The sequence below is a fragment of the Bos indicus x Bos taurus genome, chromosome 3 (assembly GCF_003369695.1).
Source record: "Bos indicus x Bos taurus breed Angus x Brahman F1 hybrid chromosome 3, Bos_hybrid_MaternalHap_v2.0, whole genome shotgun sequence".
Taxonomy (NCBI): domain Eukaryota; kingdom Metazoa; phylum Chordata; class Mammalia; order Artiodactyla; family Bovidae; genus Bos; species Bos indicus x Bos taurus.
In genome coordinates this window covers 97,927,366-97,944,892 of record NC_040078.1, presented here as the reverse complement: position 1 = coordinate 97,944,892, position 17,527 = coordinate 97,927,366, and the positions used below count along the sequence as shown (strand labels likewise).

Here is a 17,527-nt window from a genome sequence, read left to right as displayed (position 1 = left end):
GTATTCCCATCTCTTTCAGAATTTTCTACAGTATTGTGATCCACACAGTCAAAGGCTTTGGCATAGTCAATAAAGCAGAAATACATGTTTTTCTGGAATCTCTTGCTTTTTTCATGATCCAGCGGATGTTGGCAATTTGATCTCTGGTTCCTTTGCCTTTTCTAAAACCAGCTTGAACATCAGGAAGTTCACAGTTCACGTACTGCTGAAGCCTGGCTTGGAGAATTTTGAGCATTACTTTACTACCATGTGACATGAGTGCAATTGTGTGGTAGTTTGAGCATTCTTTGGCATTGCTTTTCTTTGGGATTGGAATGAAAACTGACCTTTTCCAGGCCTGTGGCCACTGCTGAGTTTTCCAAATTTGCTGGCATATTGAGTGCAGCACTTTCACAGTATCATCTTTCAGGATTTGAAAGAGCTCAACTGGAATTCCATCACCTCCACTAGCTTTGTCATAGTCATGCTTTCTAAGGCCCACTTGACTTCACATTCCAGGATGTCTGGCCCTAGGTGAGTGATCACATCATCGTGATTATCTGGGTCATGAAGATCTTTTTTGTACAGTTCTTCTGTGCATTCTTGCCACCTCTTCTTAGTATCTTCTGCTTCTGTTAGGTCCATACCATTTCTGTCCTTTATCGAGCCTATCTTTGCATGAAATGTTCCCTTGATATCTCTACTTTTCTTGAAGAGATCTCTAGTCTTTCCCATTCTATTGTTTTCCTCTATTTCATTGCACTGATTGCTGAGGAAGGCTTTCTTATCTCTCCTTGCTATTCTTTGGAACTCTGCCTTCAGATGCTTATATCTTTCTTTTTCTCCTTTGCTTTTCGCTTCTCTTCTTTTCACAGCTATTTGTAAGGTCTCCTCAGACAGCCATTTTGCTTTTTTGCATTTCTTTTTCTTGGGGATGGTCTTGATCCCTGTCTCTTGTCAATGTCATGAACCTCTGTCCATGGTTCATCAGGCACTCTGTCTATCAGATCTAGTCCCTTAAATCTATTTCTCACTTCCACTGTATAATCATAAGGGGTTTGATTTAGGTCATACCTGAATAGTCTAGTGGTTTTCCCTACTCTATCTATCAGATCTAGGCCCTTAAATCTATTTCTCACTTCCACTGTATAATCATAAGGGATTTGATTTAGGTCATATCTGAATGGTCTACTGGTTTTTCCCTACACAGCCTTGTCTAACACAATGAAACTAAGCCATGCCCTGTGAGGCAACCCAAGATGGGCAGGTCATGGTGGAGAGACCTGACAGAATGTGGTCCATTGCAGAAGGAAATGGCAAACCACTTCAGTATTATTGCCTTGAGAACCCCATGAACAGTATGAAAAGGCAAAATGATAGGATACTGAAAGAGGAACTCCCCAGGTCAGTAGGTGCCCAATATGTTACTGGAGATCAGTGGAGAAATAACTCCAGAAAGAATGAAGGGATGGAGCCAAAGCAAAAACAATACCCAGTTGTGGGTGCGACTGGTGATAGAAGCAAGGTCTGATGCTATAAAGAGCAATATTGCATAGGAACCTGGAATGTCAGGTCCACGAATCAAGGCAAATTGCAAGTGGTCAAACAAGAGACGGCAAGAGTGAATGTCAACATTCTAGGAATCAGCGAACTGAAATGGACTGGAATGGGTGAATTTAACTCAGATGACCATTATATCTACTACTGCAGACAGGAATCCCTCAGAAGAAATGGAGTACCCATCATGGTCAACAAAAGAGTCCGTAATGCAGTACTTGGATGCAATCTCAAAAACGACAGAATGATCTCTGTTCGTTTCCAAGGCAAACCATTTAATATCACAGTAATCCAAGTCTATGCCCCAACCAGTAACGCTGAAGAAGCTGAAGTTGAATGGTTCTATGAAGACCTACAAGACCTTTTAGAACTAACACCCAAAAAAGATGTCCTTTTCATTATAGGGGACTGGAATGCAAAAGTAGGAAGTCAAGAAACACCTGGAATAACAGGCAAATTTGGCCTTGGAATACGGAATGAAGCAGGGCAAAGACTAATAGAGTTTTGCCAAGAAAATGCACTGGTCATAGCAAACACCCTCTTCCAACAACATAAGAGAAGACTCTACACGTGGACATCCCTAGATGGTCAACACTGAAATCAGACTGATTATGTTCTTTTCAGCCAAAGATGGAGAAGCTCTATATAGTCAACAAAAACAAGACCGGGAGCTGACTATGGCTCAGATCATGAACTCCTTATTACCAAATTCAGACTTAAATTGAAGAAACTAGGGAAAACCACTAGACCATTCAGGTATGACCTAAATCAAATCCCTTATGATTGCCTTCTTAGTCTTAGTCAATTACACAACTCAGTTTAAACTCTGTACTAGGGATTATACAACAACAATGTATCCTGCTTGAGGATAGTTTCTCCTTCCTGAAAATGTTCTGACTAGTCTTGATAGTTTAGAATGTATATTATGGGAGTAGGTCTGGTAGTATCTTTCTATTGTTAAATTCTAATCTTGTTATCATAAAATGTAAATTGTGGGAGTGGGTCTGGTAAAATTTTCACAAACTCCAGACATTCTTTTGATTCATTGTAATAACTAATTAAAAGGTATATAATTCCATTGCTAACACTAGCAAAGGGGGGGGCACTCTCTGTCCCACTTCTGATAACTGTGCCAGAAGCTTTCTCTATCTCTTTTATACTTTAATAAAACTTTATTACACAAAAGCTCTGAGTGATCAAGCCTTGTCTCTGGCTCCGGATTGAATTCTTCTCCTCCGAAGGCCAAGAATCCCGGCGTCTTTCGTGGTTCAGCAACAACCTTTCAAGGGTTAACATACAGTACAATAGGCAAATGTCAAAAACTATTAAAGCTGATAGGTATTATGGGATTTCAGCACTCCACCCTTTCTACTTTTAGTATGGTTTAATTTTCATATCAGTAAGGTTAGGACACAACAAAAAGTTGCAAAACTGAGAAGAAAATAAGAGAAAAAGGAGCCCAAAGCTCACCAGAGAGGTCAGGGATAAAGACTCTCGTGAAGTCATCAGAAGACAGGTTAAAAACAAAAGACAGGTAAAACATGAAGCCAAGTGCTTGGAGAATATCATATAAGGAGAGAGTAGAAACTAAGTAAAGAGAGACCACAGAAGTAAAGCCAGAAGAATGCCAATATTTAAAGACAGGATGGACAAACATGAATTTGAGAAAGATACCAAAAAGTAGAATATCAGTGACAAGAGAAGAGACTTAACAGCAAAATTGAATCAGGGAAATCAAGGCAAGAAAGATTCCAGATAATAATAATCATCAAGTACCCTTCTTAGAGTTCCTAAATTTCAAATCAAAGAGAAAAATAATCATGTTTAACAAAATTTCAGCATGATGAGAGAAATAATTATCTTCATATTTTCTGAGATGTACAGTTTACCAGATACTGAACAAAATGTTCAAAAAAATTATAAGCCATTTACCCACTAGCACCTGGTGGCTCAAATGGCAAAGAATCTGCCTGCAATGTAGGAGATCTGGGTTTGATCCCTGTGTAGGAAAGATCTCCTGGAGAAGGATTTCCAAGGGTAGAAATGAACCAGCCCTATTTCTATCCATATGTCCAGATTCTAGCATGGTGCCAAGTTGCAATGCTTCTATATTGCCAGACTCCCAGTGGGGTGCAAACCCCATGGAAGGGACAGCTGACACTGATGAGGCTCAATATCGTTGGTGTTTTGAGCCACAGTTATACATTAGACCAATCTGGTAATTCCTAATCCCTTTCTGATTACAAAGATAAGTAACAGAGCTTTTCACTTCATATTCAAAACTTGAATAACTTCTCCCCAATATACTTTGCATTGATGTTCCCACAAATAACTGGATCTTTTTATAGTTGGTTCCTAGCACTTTGAGGAACTTACTGCTAACCACAACCTTGAAAATGTTGCTTTCAAATAATTGATTTATATACTATGTACAATAAAAACACAAAAGCAAATATATATTTTAAGCTACTATTACTTTAATCTTCTATTATTTACTCTCTTGACTTGATGTTAAAGCTGAAACTCTAATACTTTGGCCACCTGATGCAAAGAGCTGACTCATTTGAAAAGACCCTGATGCTGGGAAAGAATGAGGGCAGGAGGAGAAGGGGACGACAGAGGATGAGATGATTGGATGGCATCACTGACTCAACAGACATGGCTTTGGGTGAACTCCGGGAGTTGGTGATGGACAGGGAGCCTGGCATGCTGAGGTTCATGGGGTTGCAAAGAGTCAGACATGACTGAGCGACTGAACTGAACTGAACTGACTTGCAACACGATGAGGTTAAAGACAGATTTTTGTATGCAGGGCAGAATCCCACTTAACACGAATCATAATCCTTACATCATTAACAACCCATAACATCTTAGTCAATAAAAAGTTCAAATAACTCTTTTTGTTATTTACAGATCAAACCCAGAAAAAGGAAAGATTCCCCATCTCTGCAGCACATGTATTTTTTTTATTATTGCTTCCAGGTATATTCCGAAATTCTAAAAAAAGTAGGAAAAGAAAAAAGGCCTCACCTTGAGATTTATCAAGTTCTTATTAGACCCTCTTTGACTTTTATCTAACTCAGGACTAAATATCATAATTCTAAAATCTCTCAGAATCAGGAATTAAGAGTTAAAAACTTACATTCAAGCTGTGCAACCACATCTCCAGGGTCCACTGCTTCAGGGAACACCTATGAGAGAAGGCAGAGAGAAGAAGGATGGAGAAGAGAAAGTAAAAGGAAGACATATATGAGACAGTCTTTGTGCTTTCCTTCTCTTTACCAGAATATTCCTTTCCCAACCAAAGAAACTTTTGACATTATTGAGAATTGTCACTTCTCTGTTTCCCATGATCACCATGCAAGATTTTACCAACAAAAAAAAATTACAGCTGGCTCTGCTTCCCTCTCCAATTTCATCTGCTAGCAGTCCTCTCTTTGTTACCATGGTCATATTTGCCTTCTTGCTGTTCCTCCTGCTCAGTAAGCTTATTCCCAAGAAGACACCTTTATATTTGCTGTTCCTCTGCTTAGAATGCTTCTACCCTAGACATTTAAATACTACCTCATAATTCAGACTCAATTTCAATGTTATTGCCTTCTCTGACCACCACCTTCAAAACAGACAATCCTCTTAATCCCTCTGTTCCCTTACCCTCCCTTTATTCTCTTCATGACAACTCAGTTCAGTTTAGTCGCTGTCGTGTTCAATTCTTTGCACCCCCATGGACTGCAGCATGCCAAGCCTCCCTGTCCATCATCAACTCCCAGAGTTTACTCAAACCCATGTCCATTGAGTCAGTGATGCCATTCAACCATCTCATCCTCTGTCGTCCCTTTCTCCTCCCACCTTCAATCTTTCCCAGCATCAGGATCTTTTCAAATGAGTCAGTTCTTCACATCAGGTGGCCAAAGTATTGGAGTTTCAGCTTCAACATCAATCCTTCCAATGAATATTCAGGACTGATTTCCTTTAGGATGGACTGGTTGGATCTCCAGTCCAAGGGACTCTCAAGAGTCTTCTCCGACACCACAGTTCATGACACTCACCGTCTAAAAGTGTATTACTCATGCATTTACTTGATTACTGTTTGTTTTTCCTATTATAATGAAAGCTCCAAGAGGGGAAAATGTTTGTCTTATTTATTCAGTGCCTAGAATAGTACATAGAACAGAGCTGGTACTCAGTATTTATTCCTGGAGAAGAGAAAGGAAAATAAGAAAGGAAGTAAGGAGGAAGGGAAGAAAGGGAAGGAAAGAAGGAGGGAAGTCGGAAAGGAAACAAAGGTGAGGAATACAATTGGTAAGAATTAATCAAAAGCATCAGATTCAAGGGAAAAAAAGAAAAGAGATCTAAAGAAAGAAGCAGCACAAGACAGCCATAAGTAAAATATGACCTATTCTTCCCTATTAAAATCTCCCCTTTCTCTCTAAGATAAGTATTTATAATTCAAGGTGCTATTTTTTACATAAAGACCACTAAGACAATTTTAGAAGTAAACTGATACATCAAGAAAAAGAGGTAACTGATTCAGTGTATAATATAAGGAATACTTATTTTCAAGCTTCCAGATTTAAGTCATAAATCTTTTCAATTAAAGTGCATATTCAAATTTTGGAACCACTTTAATTTTTTAATTTGTTAACCTTTGATAGAATATTTGAACTCACCTTTTCAAACACCATTCTGGCATTGAAGACCAATGGAAAATTGGCTGGGACACATTGTGTCTTTTTGTATTGGCCAAACACACAGATGCTAAGATAGATGTCCTCCTTGTCTTTCAGCACCACTCCTGGGCAAGTTACCTGAAAGAAATTAGAGAGATGAATGTGACTGCTTCATGAATTCCCTAAACTATCATATTAAAATAACTTACCAAACATTACATAAAAACACTAGTCTGCTAAGCTAATAAAAATGTGCACAGGTTAAAAAAAGAGAGAGATTCTAGTGTTTACAGAGTTAAATGAAATGCCTTTATAACTTCCATCCCTCTGAGAAATCTATGATTTTCCACTTGGTTACTTGTGCGACATTTGAAGCTCTACGTACTGGCTCTTGGGACAGACACTAATAGTTTTAAACAGTTAGCCTTAGGCTTCCACTTTGTGTAGAATGCTGACATAAACTTATTCAGCATCATTTAATCACAAAGGATAAAGATTCAGCAGAAATAAAGCACTATACTAGAAGACAAGAAGATACCAAAACAAAGCACAAATCTGACCTGTAGTGCCGTAAGTCACAGCCCATATACACCCTCATCAAAAGAAATATGACAAACTTCCAAAGCAAATGAATTGTAAAGTTTCCAGCCTGTGAAATATTTTTTAAATATAAAACTGTACTTAACTATTCTCAGGATTGACACAATGATGTAGAGTTTCTAAAACATACACAGCAAGGTCTTTCCAGTTTCTGCCGTATTTCATTGCCAGTGATCAACTATCCTTAGTAGAATATAGAAGACTGTCTAAGATTTGAATCCAATTTATCACATAACTATATTACTCAATATCTCCTAAAACTACAGAGTATGTGTGTTATTATTCCCTGAACACATACCTGGATTTCTTGCCACATTATCTGGATTACTACTCCATTCTATCTTCTCTTCACCTACATCTATCTCCCAAGGCTTTCATTAACTGCCATCTCAATACACAAAACTTCTCTTGATTTTCCAATTATCACTACTGAATTCACTCTAATTCAAACATTTGTTGTGAATTTATTATATTCAAGTAAATAAGTCGTAGCTTCTCATAGCATTTTACAATTCTTTTAAGGCCCTAATTATTGTCTCCCTGCACATCAATCAAATAGGTACACCTCACCTCTTTAACTGGAGAAGGCAATGGCGACCCACTCCAGTACTCTTGCCTGGAAAATCCCATGCACGGAGGAGCCTGGTGAGCTGCAGTCCATGGGGGTCACTAAGACTTGGACACAACTGAGCGACTTCACTTTCACTTTTCACTTTCATGCATTGGAGAAGGAAATGACAACCCACTCCAGTGTTCTTGCCTGGAAAATCCCAGGGCCGGGGGAGCCTGGTGGGCTGCCGTCTATGGGGTCGCACAGAGTCATACGCGACTGAAGCAACTTAGCAGCAGCAGCACCTCTTTAACTTGACTATAAACTCCTGAGAACAGAAACTCTGATTTCCTCATTAATGTATCCAAATACTCAGACTCTCAGTATTAAAAGGCAACTTAGAAGTAATCTAGTAAAGCTTCAAATTTTTTACGTAGGGAAACAGTTCAGTCGCTCAGTCGTGTCTGACTCTTTGCGACCCCATGAATCACAGCACGCCAGGCCTCCCTGTCCATCACCAACTCCCGGAGTTCACCCAGACTCATGTCCATCGAGTCAGTGATGCCATCCAGCCATCTCATCCTCTGTCGTCCCCTTCTAGACCCCCAATAAAGACAAGGTAATTTACTACTTAAAGTCACACAATAAATGAGTCACTTCATGTCCCTTTGTTATATAGCAGCTAAAATTATTTTCTATGCCAGTTACTTTGAGTCTATCTACCTCTTATTCTATTTTGTACTTTTGTCCTAATAATTCACTACTGATTATTAAAATCAATTAAGGTCCTCAGAAATTTCACTGTCTGAAAGCTTCATTTTCTACTGCCTCATTTAAACGAAACCTGTTAGAGTCCTTCTACATATCTGCTATGCTTACAGATGTGACTGCTCCAAATTGAGATGATGGTTAGTATAAAACACAAGATTTTGAAGATTTTTGAAGACTTGTTCTAAAATATTTTAAGGAATTTTTACCAAAAAAAGTGTAAAATATCTCATTAACAACTTTTATATTAACTACATGTTGAAAGGATAATACTTTGATATACTGAATTAAGTAAAATTATTATAAAGTTAATTTATCATTTATAATTTATGACTTACTTAGTGCAACTAGTTTATACTGCACAGTATAGCTCTAATTATCCTCACTGGAAACTGCTGAGTGTTTTCCCAATTTGTTGTATATGTAAGAAGACATGACATTTTTTCTTATCTACAATTCTACAAATTCTGCCATTCTTTAAAGGAATACCATGGAACATTCCAAAAAGAAGGCATTAAAAGAAGGTTTAAAGACAATCCTATGGAACAAACAGAAAATAAATAGCAAATTGGTTGACTTAAAACAGTCATATGGTTAATTATTGCTTTTGTTTTTGTTGTTTAGTTCCTAAGTCATTTCCACCTCTTTGCAACATCATGGACTGTAGCATACCAGGCTTCTCTGTCCTCCACTATCTCCTGGAATTTGCTCAAATTCATGTCTGTTGAGTTGATAATACTATCTAACCATCTCATCTTCTGCTGATCCCTTCTCCTCCTGCTCTCAATCTTTCCCAGCATCAGAGTCTTTTCCAATGAGTCAGCTCCTCGCAGCAGGTGGCCAAAGGACTGGAGCTTCAGCATCAGTCTTTCCAATGGATAGACAGGCTTGATTTCATTTAGGATTGACTGGTTTGATCTCCTTGCAGTCCAAGGGACTCTCAAGATTCTTCTCCAGCATCACAACTCAAAAGCATCAAGTCTTTGGTGCCCAGCCTTCTTTATGGTCCAGTTCCACATCTGTACATGACTACTGGAAAAACCATAGCTTTCACTATACTGACCTTTGTCAGCAAAGCAGTGTCTGTGCTTTTTAATATGCTGTCTAGGTTTGTCGTAGCTTTTCTCCCAAGGAGCGAGCATATTTTAGTTTCATGGCTACAGTCGCCATCTGCAGTGATTTTGGAGCCCAAGAAAACAAAATCTGTCACTGCTTTTACTTTTTTCCCTTCTATTTGCCATAAAGTGATGGGACTGGATGGTCTGATCTTAGTTTCTTGAATGCTGAGTTTTAAGCTAGCTTTTTCACTCTCCCGTTTCACTCTCAAGAAGTGTTTTAGTTCGTCATCACTTTCTGCCATTAGAGTGGTGTATCTGAGGTTGCTGATATTTCTCCCAGCAATCTTGATTCCAGTTTGTGATTTATCCAGTCCAGAATTCTGCATAATAAACTCTGCACAGAATTTAAATTAACAGCCTTGCTGTATATTATCACTCCTTTCCCAATTTTGAACCAGTCAATTGTTCCATGTCTGGTTCTAACTTGCTTTTTGACCCACATAGATGTTTTTCAGGAGACATCTCTTAAAGAACTTTCCAGTTTGTTATGATCCACACAGTTAAAGGCTTTAGCTCAATCAGTGAAGCACATGTTTTTTCTGGAACTCCGTTGCTTTCTCCATGATCCAATAAATGTTGGTGAATTATAATTTATATAGGACAACAAGTTTATCCTTGTTCTTAGGGGATTTACACTGAAATATTTAGTGGTAAAGTGTCTGAATGTAAGCAACTTCCTTTCAAATATCTAATCACTATATTTATATTTCTATATCTCTACTTATAGAGAGAAAGAAATAAATCAGATGTGAAACAATCAGACTCTCTGTAAAAGCAGTGAGAATGTCAACAAAAACTGTCAAAATCAACTCTTTAGGGGTCTGGAAATTAACCAGAGGTTTGCAACAATCTAAGGAGCATTTATTCAAGAAAAACTGTTGACATACTTTATTCGCAATGTCCTCCACTCAGGTCTACTACACCCTTGAAAACCAAAATTCTTATGAAAATTAGCAGCCCCACTGGCATTGTAGGAATTTGAACTGCAGATTTAAAGCTACCCCAAGGCTCACGCCTAAAGAACTGTCATTATTTGACCCGTCGGACAGTACTCTGAAAACCCCCATTCACAGGGCTTCTCTTTATTTGACCTGAATCAGAACTTGGTTGCAACAAACATCCTTTACCTGCAAGGCATCTGTCAAGAACAATAAGCAGCTATTATTTAACATCATGGATGCTTGAAATTGGAGCAAAAAATAAGTGATCAAAACATTTAAAAGGCAAAGCTGGATAACTGTGTATTTGTGTGTGTGTGTGTCTTGTCTGTGTGTCTGTGTGTCTCTGTGTGTGTATGAGCTAGGCAGGGTGTCTTTGACAAGCTATGATATTCTTGGCAACTGAGAAGATCACGCACATGTGCGGGGATGTGTATGCATCCGGAAATTACCTAAGGAAACCCTAATCTCTCACCTCGGACTGATCTGAGGTTTTGAAATGTTGAAAGTGAAGACTAAGACAGAGTTGAAAACCGTGTGCATGGCATAGAAAGCATGTCCCAACATGCAACAGAGGTACTGAGCAAAGGCTGGGGGACTTATTGGTTCAAGGCATTTAAGGAAGTATAAATCCTGTCATTAAAGGGCCATAAAGCTAACTAAGCAGAGACTTCAATGACAACACTCAACAAAGAACACAGATTTTACAGAATACAGACTTTAGCTCAGAAAAGTAACTAAACAAACAGAAAACAACAACAATGGCAAAAATAAATAAACTCTGAGAAACAGAGGGAGTCTTATTAACACAGTTCCACATTATATTATTTAAAATGTCTAGTTCTCAACAAAATTTATGACATGTAAAGAAACAAGAGAATGACCTATACATGAAAGCAGTCAACAGAAAGTATCCTTGAGGAAGGCCAGAAGTTGGGCTTACTAAATAAAACCTTTAAATCATCTGTTATAAATATGCACAAATGACTAAAGAAAACCTTACCTCAAGATCTAAAGCAAAGTATGGCGGTGTGGCAATGATGTCTCATCAAATAAGGAATATCAATAGATAGCTAGAAATTACTTTAAAAGATAGAAATTTTAGAGTTGAAAATACATAATAAATGAAAAATTCACTAGAGAATCTCAAGAGCAGATATAGGCTGGCAGAAGAAAGAATAAATGAACCTGAAAAGTAGTCAATTGAGATTATCCAGCCTGAGGTACAGAAAGAGAAAAGAAAAGTGAATAGTCTCTGAGACCTGTGCGAAACCATAAGGCACAGTAACATAGATATAATGGGACCCCTACAATAGAGGACAAACCCATGGGGTCACTAAGAGTCGGGCACGACTGAGCGACTTCACTTTCACTTTTCACTTTCATGCATTGGAGAAGGAAATGGCAACCCACTCCAGTGTTCTTGCCTGGAGAATCCCAGGGACAGAGGAGCCTAGTGGGCTGCTGTCTATGGGGTCGCACAGAGTCGGACACGACTGAAGCAACTTAGCAGCAGCAGCAGCAGCCAGAAAGAACAGTTGCTGAAACAATGGATGAAAACTTCTGAAATTTAAAGAAAAACAATCTATATATTCAATCCAACAAACTCCAATAACTCCAATCACACATCATAATCAGACTTTTCAAATACAAAGATGAAGAATCTTGAAAGAAGCAAAGGGAAAATGTTTCAGTAGGTACTAGAAAACCTCACTAGTAATAACAGCTGATTTCTCATGAGAAACATGAAGCAGAAGAAGGTAGAATGACGTATTCAAAGTACTAAAAGAAGACATTCGATAGTTCAATATCCAGGATATTCTCCTTTACAAAAGATGGAAAATTAAGGCTTTTCTTACACAAAAAGATAATTCTGTTTAAGAAAAGAGAACTTCCCTACAAGAATTACTAAAGAAAATCCTTCAAATTAAAATGAAAGGACACCAGCTAAAACGTACAGGAAAAACTAAACACCAGTAAGGGAACTACACAGGTAAACCTAAGACAATATATTGTATTTTTCTCTCATTTATCCATTCTTATTTAAAATAAAATTGAATAAAGCAACAATTACTAAATTATGTTGAAGAGTGTATATGTATAGAGATGTTATCTGCATGATAATGAAATTATAAAGAAGAGGAGAGGGAGCAAACTAAATACAAGCAAAGGTTTTATGCATTATTCAAATTAAATTGGTATTAATCCATACTATATTGTTAAAAATTAAAATATTAACTGTGAACCCTAGAACAACCACTAAGAAAATAACTCAAAAAATACACTAAAAGAAACAAGGGAATTAAAATGGCACACTAGATAATAGTTAACACAAAAGAAGTCCCAAAAGGCATTAATGCAGAAAAGACAGAAAACAAATAGCAAAATGACAAAGGTAAAGCCTACCTTATCTTACATTAAAGGTAAACTGACTAAACACTCCAATCAAAAGGTAGAGTTAGCAAAATGGACTAAAAACTATAATCCAGGTTTCCCTGGTGGCTCAGTGGTAAAGAACACATCTGCCAACGCAGGAGACATGGGCTTGCCCCTGGTCTGAGAAGATTCCACATGCCATGCAACAACTAAGTCATGCACCACAAGCACTGAGCCTGTGCTCTAGAGCCCAGGAGCCACAACCACCGCGCCCACATGCTGCAACTACTGACGTCTACACACGCTAGAGCCTGTGCTCTGCAATGAGGGAAGCCACTGCAATGAAACGCCATGTACCACAACTAGAGAGGCGCTCCTGCTTGCCACAACTAGAGAAAAGCTCGACAGCAGTGAAGACCGAGCACAGCCAAAAAATAAATTAAATTTTTACAAAATAAGTTAAAAACAATTACAATCCAACCATGTGTTGAAAACAAGAGACTCACTTTAAATTCAAAGACACAAATGGGTTGATAAGTAAAAGAGTGGAAAAAATAACCTATGCATTATAAATGACATAACAATTAAAAACATAGGCAATAATTAAACTTTAGGACACAACATATAAAGATACATGTACTTAACAACCCCAAAATACATGATGGAAAAACCAACAGGCATCTCTCTAAAGAAGATTAACAAATGGCCAAAAAGCACATGAAAACATATTCAACATCATTAGTCACTACTACTGCTATTGCTAAGTCACTTCAGTCGTGTCCGACTCTGTGCGACCCCAGAGACAGCAGCCCAACAGGTTCCCCCGTCCATGGGATTCTCCAGGCAAGAACACATTAGTCACTAAGGAAATATAAATCAAAATCACAATGAGATTTCTCTTCATACTCACTAGGATGGCTATAAATAGAAAGATGGACAAAACAAGTGTCAGGGAGGGTGTCAAAAAATTGGAACCCTTATACTGTGCTGATGGAAAAGTAAAATGGTGTAGTCACTATGGTAGAATTTTTATAGTTCCTCAAGAAAAGTAAACAGTTACCTCAAGAACCAGCAACTTGCTAGGTATACACCCAGGAGTAATGAAAACATACATCCACACAATAATGTGTACAAGAGTATAACAGCAGTATTCATAAAAGCCAAAATGTGGATACAACCCAAATGTCCCGTGCATAAGCTAAATGTGGTATATCCATACAATAGAATATGATTTGGCCATAAAAAGGAATAAAGCACTTATAAGATACTGATATATACTATGACATGGATGAATCTTAAAAACATTATGCTAAGTGAAAGATGTCAGACACAGAAGTCCACATATTATATAACTCCACTTATAAAAATGTTCATTATAGGCAAATCCATAGATCTAGAAATTAGCTTAGTGGTAGCCAGGGGTTGGGGGAGAGGGAAATGAAATTATGAAATTTCTTTATGGGGTAATGAAAATGTTCTGGAACTAGTAGCGATTATTGCACAACTTTGTGAATATATGAAAATTTACTAAACTGTATACTTTAAAATTGTGGATTTTATGATATGTGAATTATTTCTCAAATTTTTAAAAGATTCAGGATTAAACTAAAATTATAGAAAAAGATATACCATACATTCACTAATCATAAGAAAGCTAGGGTAGCCATTTTAATATGATATAAAGTAGACTTTAGAGAAAGATTACCAAGGTTAAAGTGGAACACTTCATATTAATTAAAATTTTGATTTATGAAAAGATATAGAAAATTAAATTGTATGTACCTAGAAGGCAATGGCACCCCACTCCAGTACTCTTGCCTGGAAAATCCCATGGACTTTCCCTGGTACTCTGCAGTCCATGGGATCGCTGAGGGTCGGACATGACTGAGCAACTTCACTTTCACTTTTCACTTTCATGCATCGGAGAAGGAAATGGCAGCCCACTCCAGTGTTCTTGCCTGGAGAATCCCAGGGACGGCAGAGCCTGGTGGGCTGCCATCTTTGGGGTCACACAGAGTTGGACACGACTGAAGTGACTTAACAGCAGCAGCAAATAATACAATAATAAATAATACAGTGGAAACAGTGTCAGACTTTATTTTTGGGGGGCTCCAAAATCACTGCAGATGGTGATTGCAGCCATGAAATTAAAAGACGCTTACTCCTTGGAAGGAAAGTTATGACCAACCTAGACAGCATATTCAAAAGCAGAGACATTACTTTGTCAGCAAAGGTCCGTCTAGTTTTTTAGGCTATGGTTTTTCCAGTGGTCATGTATGGATGTGAGAGTTGGACTGTGAAGAAAGCTGAGCGCCGAAGAATTGATGCTTTTGAACTGTGGTGTTGGAGAAGACTCTTGAGAGTCCCTTGCACTGCAGGAGATCCAACCAGTCCATTCTAAAGGATATCAGTCCTGGGTGTTCTTTGGAAGGAATGATGCTAAAGCTGAAACTCCATACTTTGGCCACCTCATTCATGCAAAGAGTTGACTCATTGGAAAAGGCTCTGATGCTGAGAGGGATTGGGGGCAGGAGGAGAAGGGGACGACAGAGGATCAGATGGCTAGATGGCATCACTGACTCGATGGATGTCAGTTTGAGTAAACTCCGGGAGATGGTGATGGACAGGGAGGCCTGGCGTGCTGCGATTCATGGTGTCGCAAAGAGTCGGACATGACCGAGTGACTGAACTGAACTGGACTGAAATAATACAATGTCAAAGTAATGAAGCGAAAAATTATATAACTGAATTTTGACACTTTCCAGTAAACGATATAAGAAGAAGAAAAAAATCATAAAGGGTATAGAAGACATAGACAACACCATTCAAGTAATTTGACCTAACTGACATTTACATAATACTCTATACAACTGAAGGATATACAGTTTTTTACAAGTACACATGAAAACATGCAATAAGATGATATGACCCATAAAACAAGTCTCAATAACCATAAAAGGATATAGGTTCAATATGCAAAAAATCAATTTTATTTCAATATATTAGAAACAACATTTTAGAAAATTTAACACCATTTATAATATCACTAAAATCTAAGGCATGTACTACTTAGGTACAAATTTAACAAAACATGTGTAAGACATGTATCCTGAAAACTACAAACATTACTGAAAGAATATGAAAGAAAATTAAAGAAATTTACACAACCTGAAAATAATGTTAAGTATTTAGAATCTTTCATCTAATAAGGGGAGAAAATCCCATAAAAAACAAAAATTATGAAGTCAAAATAGGTAAAAATGTAATTATTTGGCATATGTTTAAAAAGAGACACTAAATGAAAAATCCTAGAATATGTAGTCAATGAAGTTAAATATCTTAATAAAGATTTAAAATTTTAATTTAATAAGAAAATAATACTACAGAATTATCTCAAAACAAGAGGATATAAAAATAAATATTATACCAAAAAGTACTTAAGAAAGAAAATATAAAAGTTCCAATATATGTCTAATTGTACTGTCAGCAGAAAAGAGAGAACAGCATAAAAAGAATATTGATAGGTATAAAAGCTAAGAATTTCCCAGAACAGCAGAAACCCATAAATTCTCAGATCAAAGTACAAACCCAGTGCAAAACAGAAGAGAAATGAATATATAATTCTATACATCATAGTGTACTAGAATGCATCAAGGAGAAAGTGAAAATACATTATCATACTGAAGATTTTAACATCAAGACTGAAGATTTTATTACCTCCATTACAGTCTGATACAGGTTATATGCAGACAAAAAATTTAATATAGACTTAAAGATATTTCAGAGAAAATAAAGGATCTGATAATGGCAGATAGAACCCTACATCAAACAAATAAATTAATATATCATTTTCAGGTAAATACGGAACACTTGCAATAATTGGATTATTTATAAATATACACAAAATAATTGGAAAACAATACATTGGAAATTGCAACAAAAACAATCAGTATTACCCAAATTTCATTCAATACTCACAATGCAATTAAATTAAAATACATTAGGACTTTGCTGTTGGTCCAGTGGTTAAGAATCTGCCTCCCAAGGCAGGGGACACAGGTTCAATTCCTGGTCTGGGAAGATCCCCCATGGTGCAGGGCAACTAAACCCATGAGCCACAACTACTGAGCCAGTGCTCTAGAGCCCGTATGCGGCAACTACTGAAGTCATCTGCAACAAGAGAAGCCGCCAAGATGAGAGAAGCCTGTGCACCACAACCAGAGAGCAGCTCCCACTCACCACAACCAGAGAAAGCCTGCACACAACAGTGAAGACCAGCATAGCCAGAAACAAATGAATAAGGGAATGACTTAAAAAAAAAATACCACAACAAAAGACAGAATGTATGTGTATGTGCGTGAGCATGCATGGAGCCGCGGCGGGGGCGGGGGGGGGGGGGGGGGGGGGGGGAGGGAAAGAAGAAAAAGACACATATAAATCCTATATATCTTGTAATTTAAACAAACTCTTAAAATAGCTCATAAGCCAAAGTAAATAGTATAAAATAAATTTTATAAAAATTATAAAATATTCAGTATTTTCCTGGAGGAGGAAATGGCAAACAATTCCAGTATTTTTGCCATAAAAAAATCACATGGACAGAGGAGCCTGGTGGTGTGCTACAATCCATGGGGTGGCAAAGAGTTGAACACAACTGAGCAACTGAACAATGCAACATTAGACTTAGGGAAAACCATTCAGTATAATTCAAGCTCAGAATATTTTTAAAATTATGGGGAATTCCATGGTAGTCCAGTGGTTAGGATTCTACACCCTCACTTCCAAGGTCCCTGGTTCAATCCCTGGTAGGGAACTAAGATTCCACATCACATAACCCAAACAGTGTGGGGAAAAAAAATTAGGAATAGAAGGGAACTTTCTTAACTTAATAAATATAATCCTACATCCAATATTATATTAGGTTGAAATATATGAAATTGTCATTGCTTTTTAAAGTCAAAAACTAGTCCA

The 17,527-nt window shown here is 37.5% G+C and overlaps 1 protein-coding gene across 2 annotated transcripts in view; it reads right to left on the bottom strand.

Moving 5' to 3' along the window:
* SPATA6 (spermatogenesis associated 6) overlaps positions 1 to 17,527 on the bottom strand; it is a 171,405-nt gene that overhangs the window by 137,395 nt on the left and 16,483 nt on the right. For both annotated transcript variants that reach the window (XM_027537325.1, XM_027537324.1), the window contains exons 2-3: positions 6,207 to 6,344; positions 4,679 to 4,727 (exon numbers count right to left, since the gene is read on the bottom strand). In XM_027537325.1, coding sequence (XP_027393126.1) covers positions 4,679 to 4,727; positions 6,207 to 6,344 — 187 coding nt within the window. The remainder of the gene's footprint in view (positions 1 to 4,678; positions 4,728 to 6,206; positions 6,345 to 17,527) is intronic.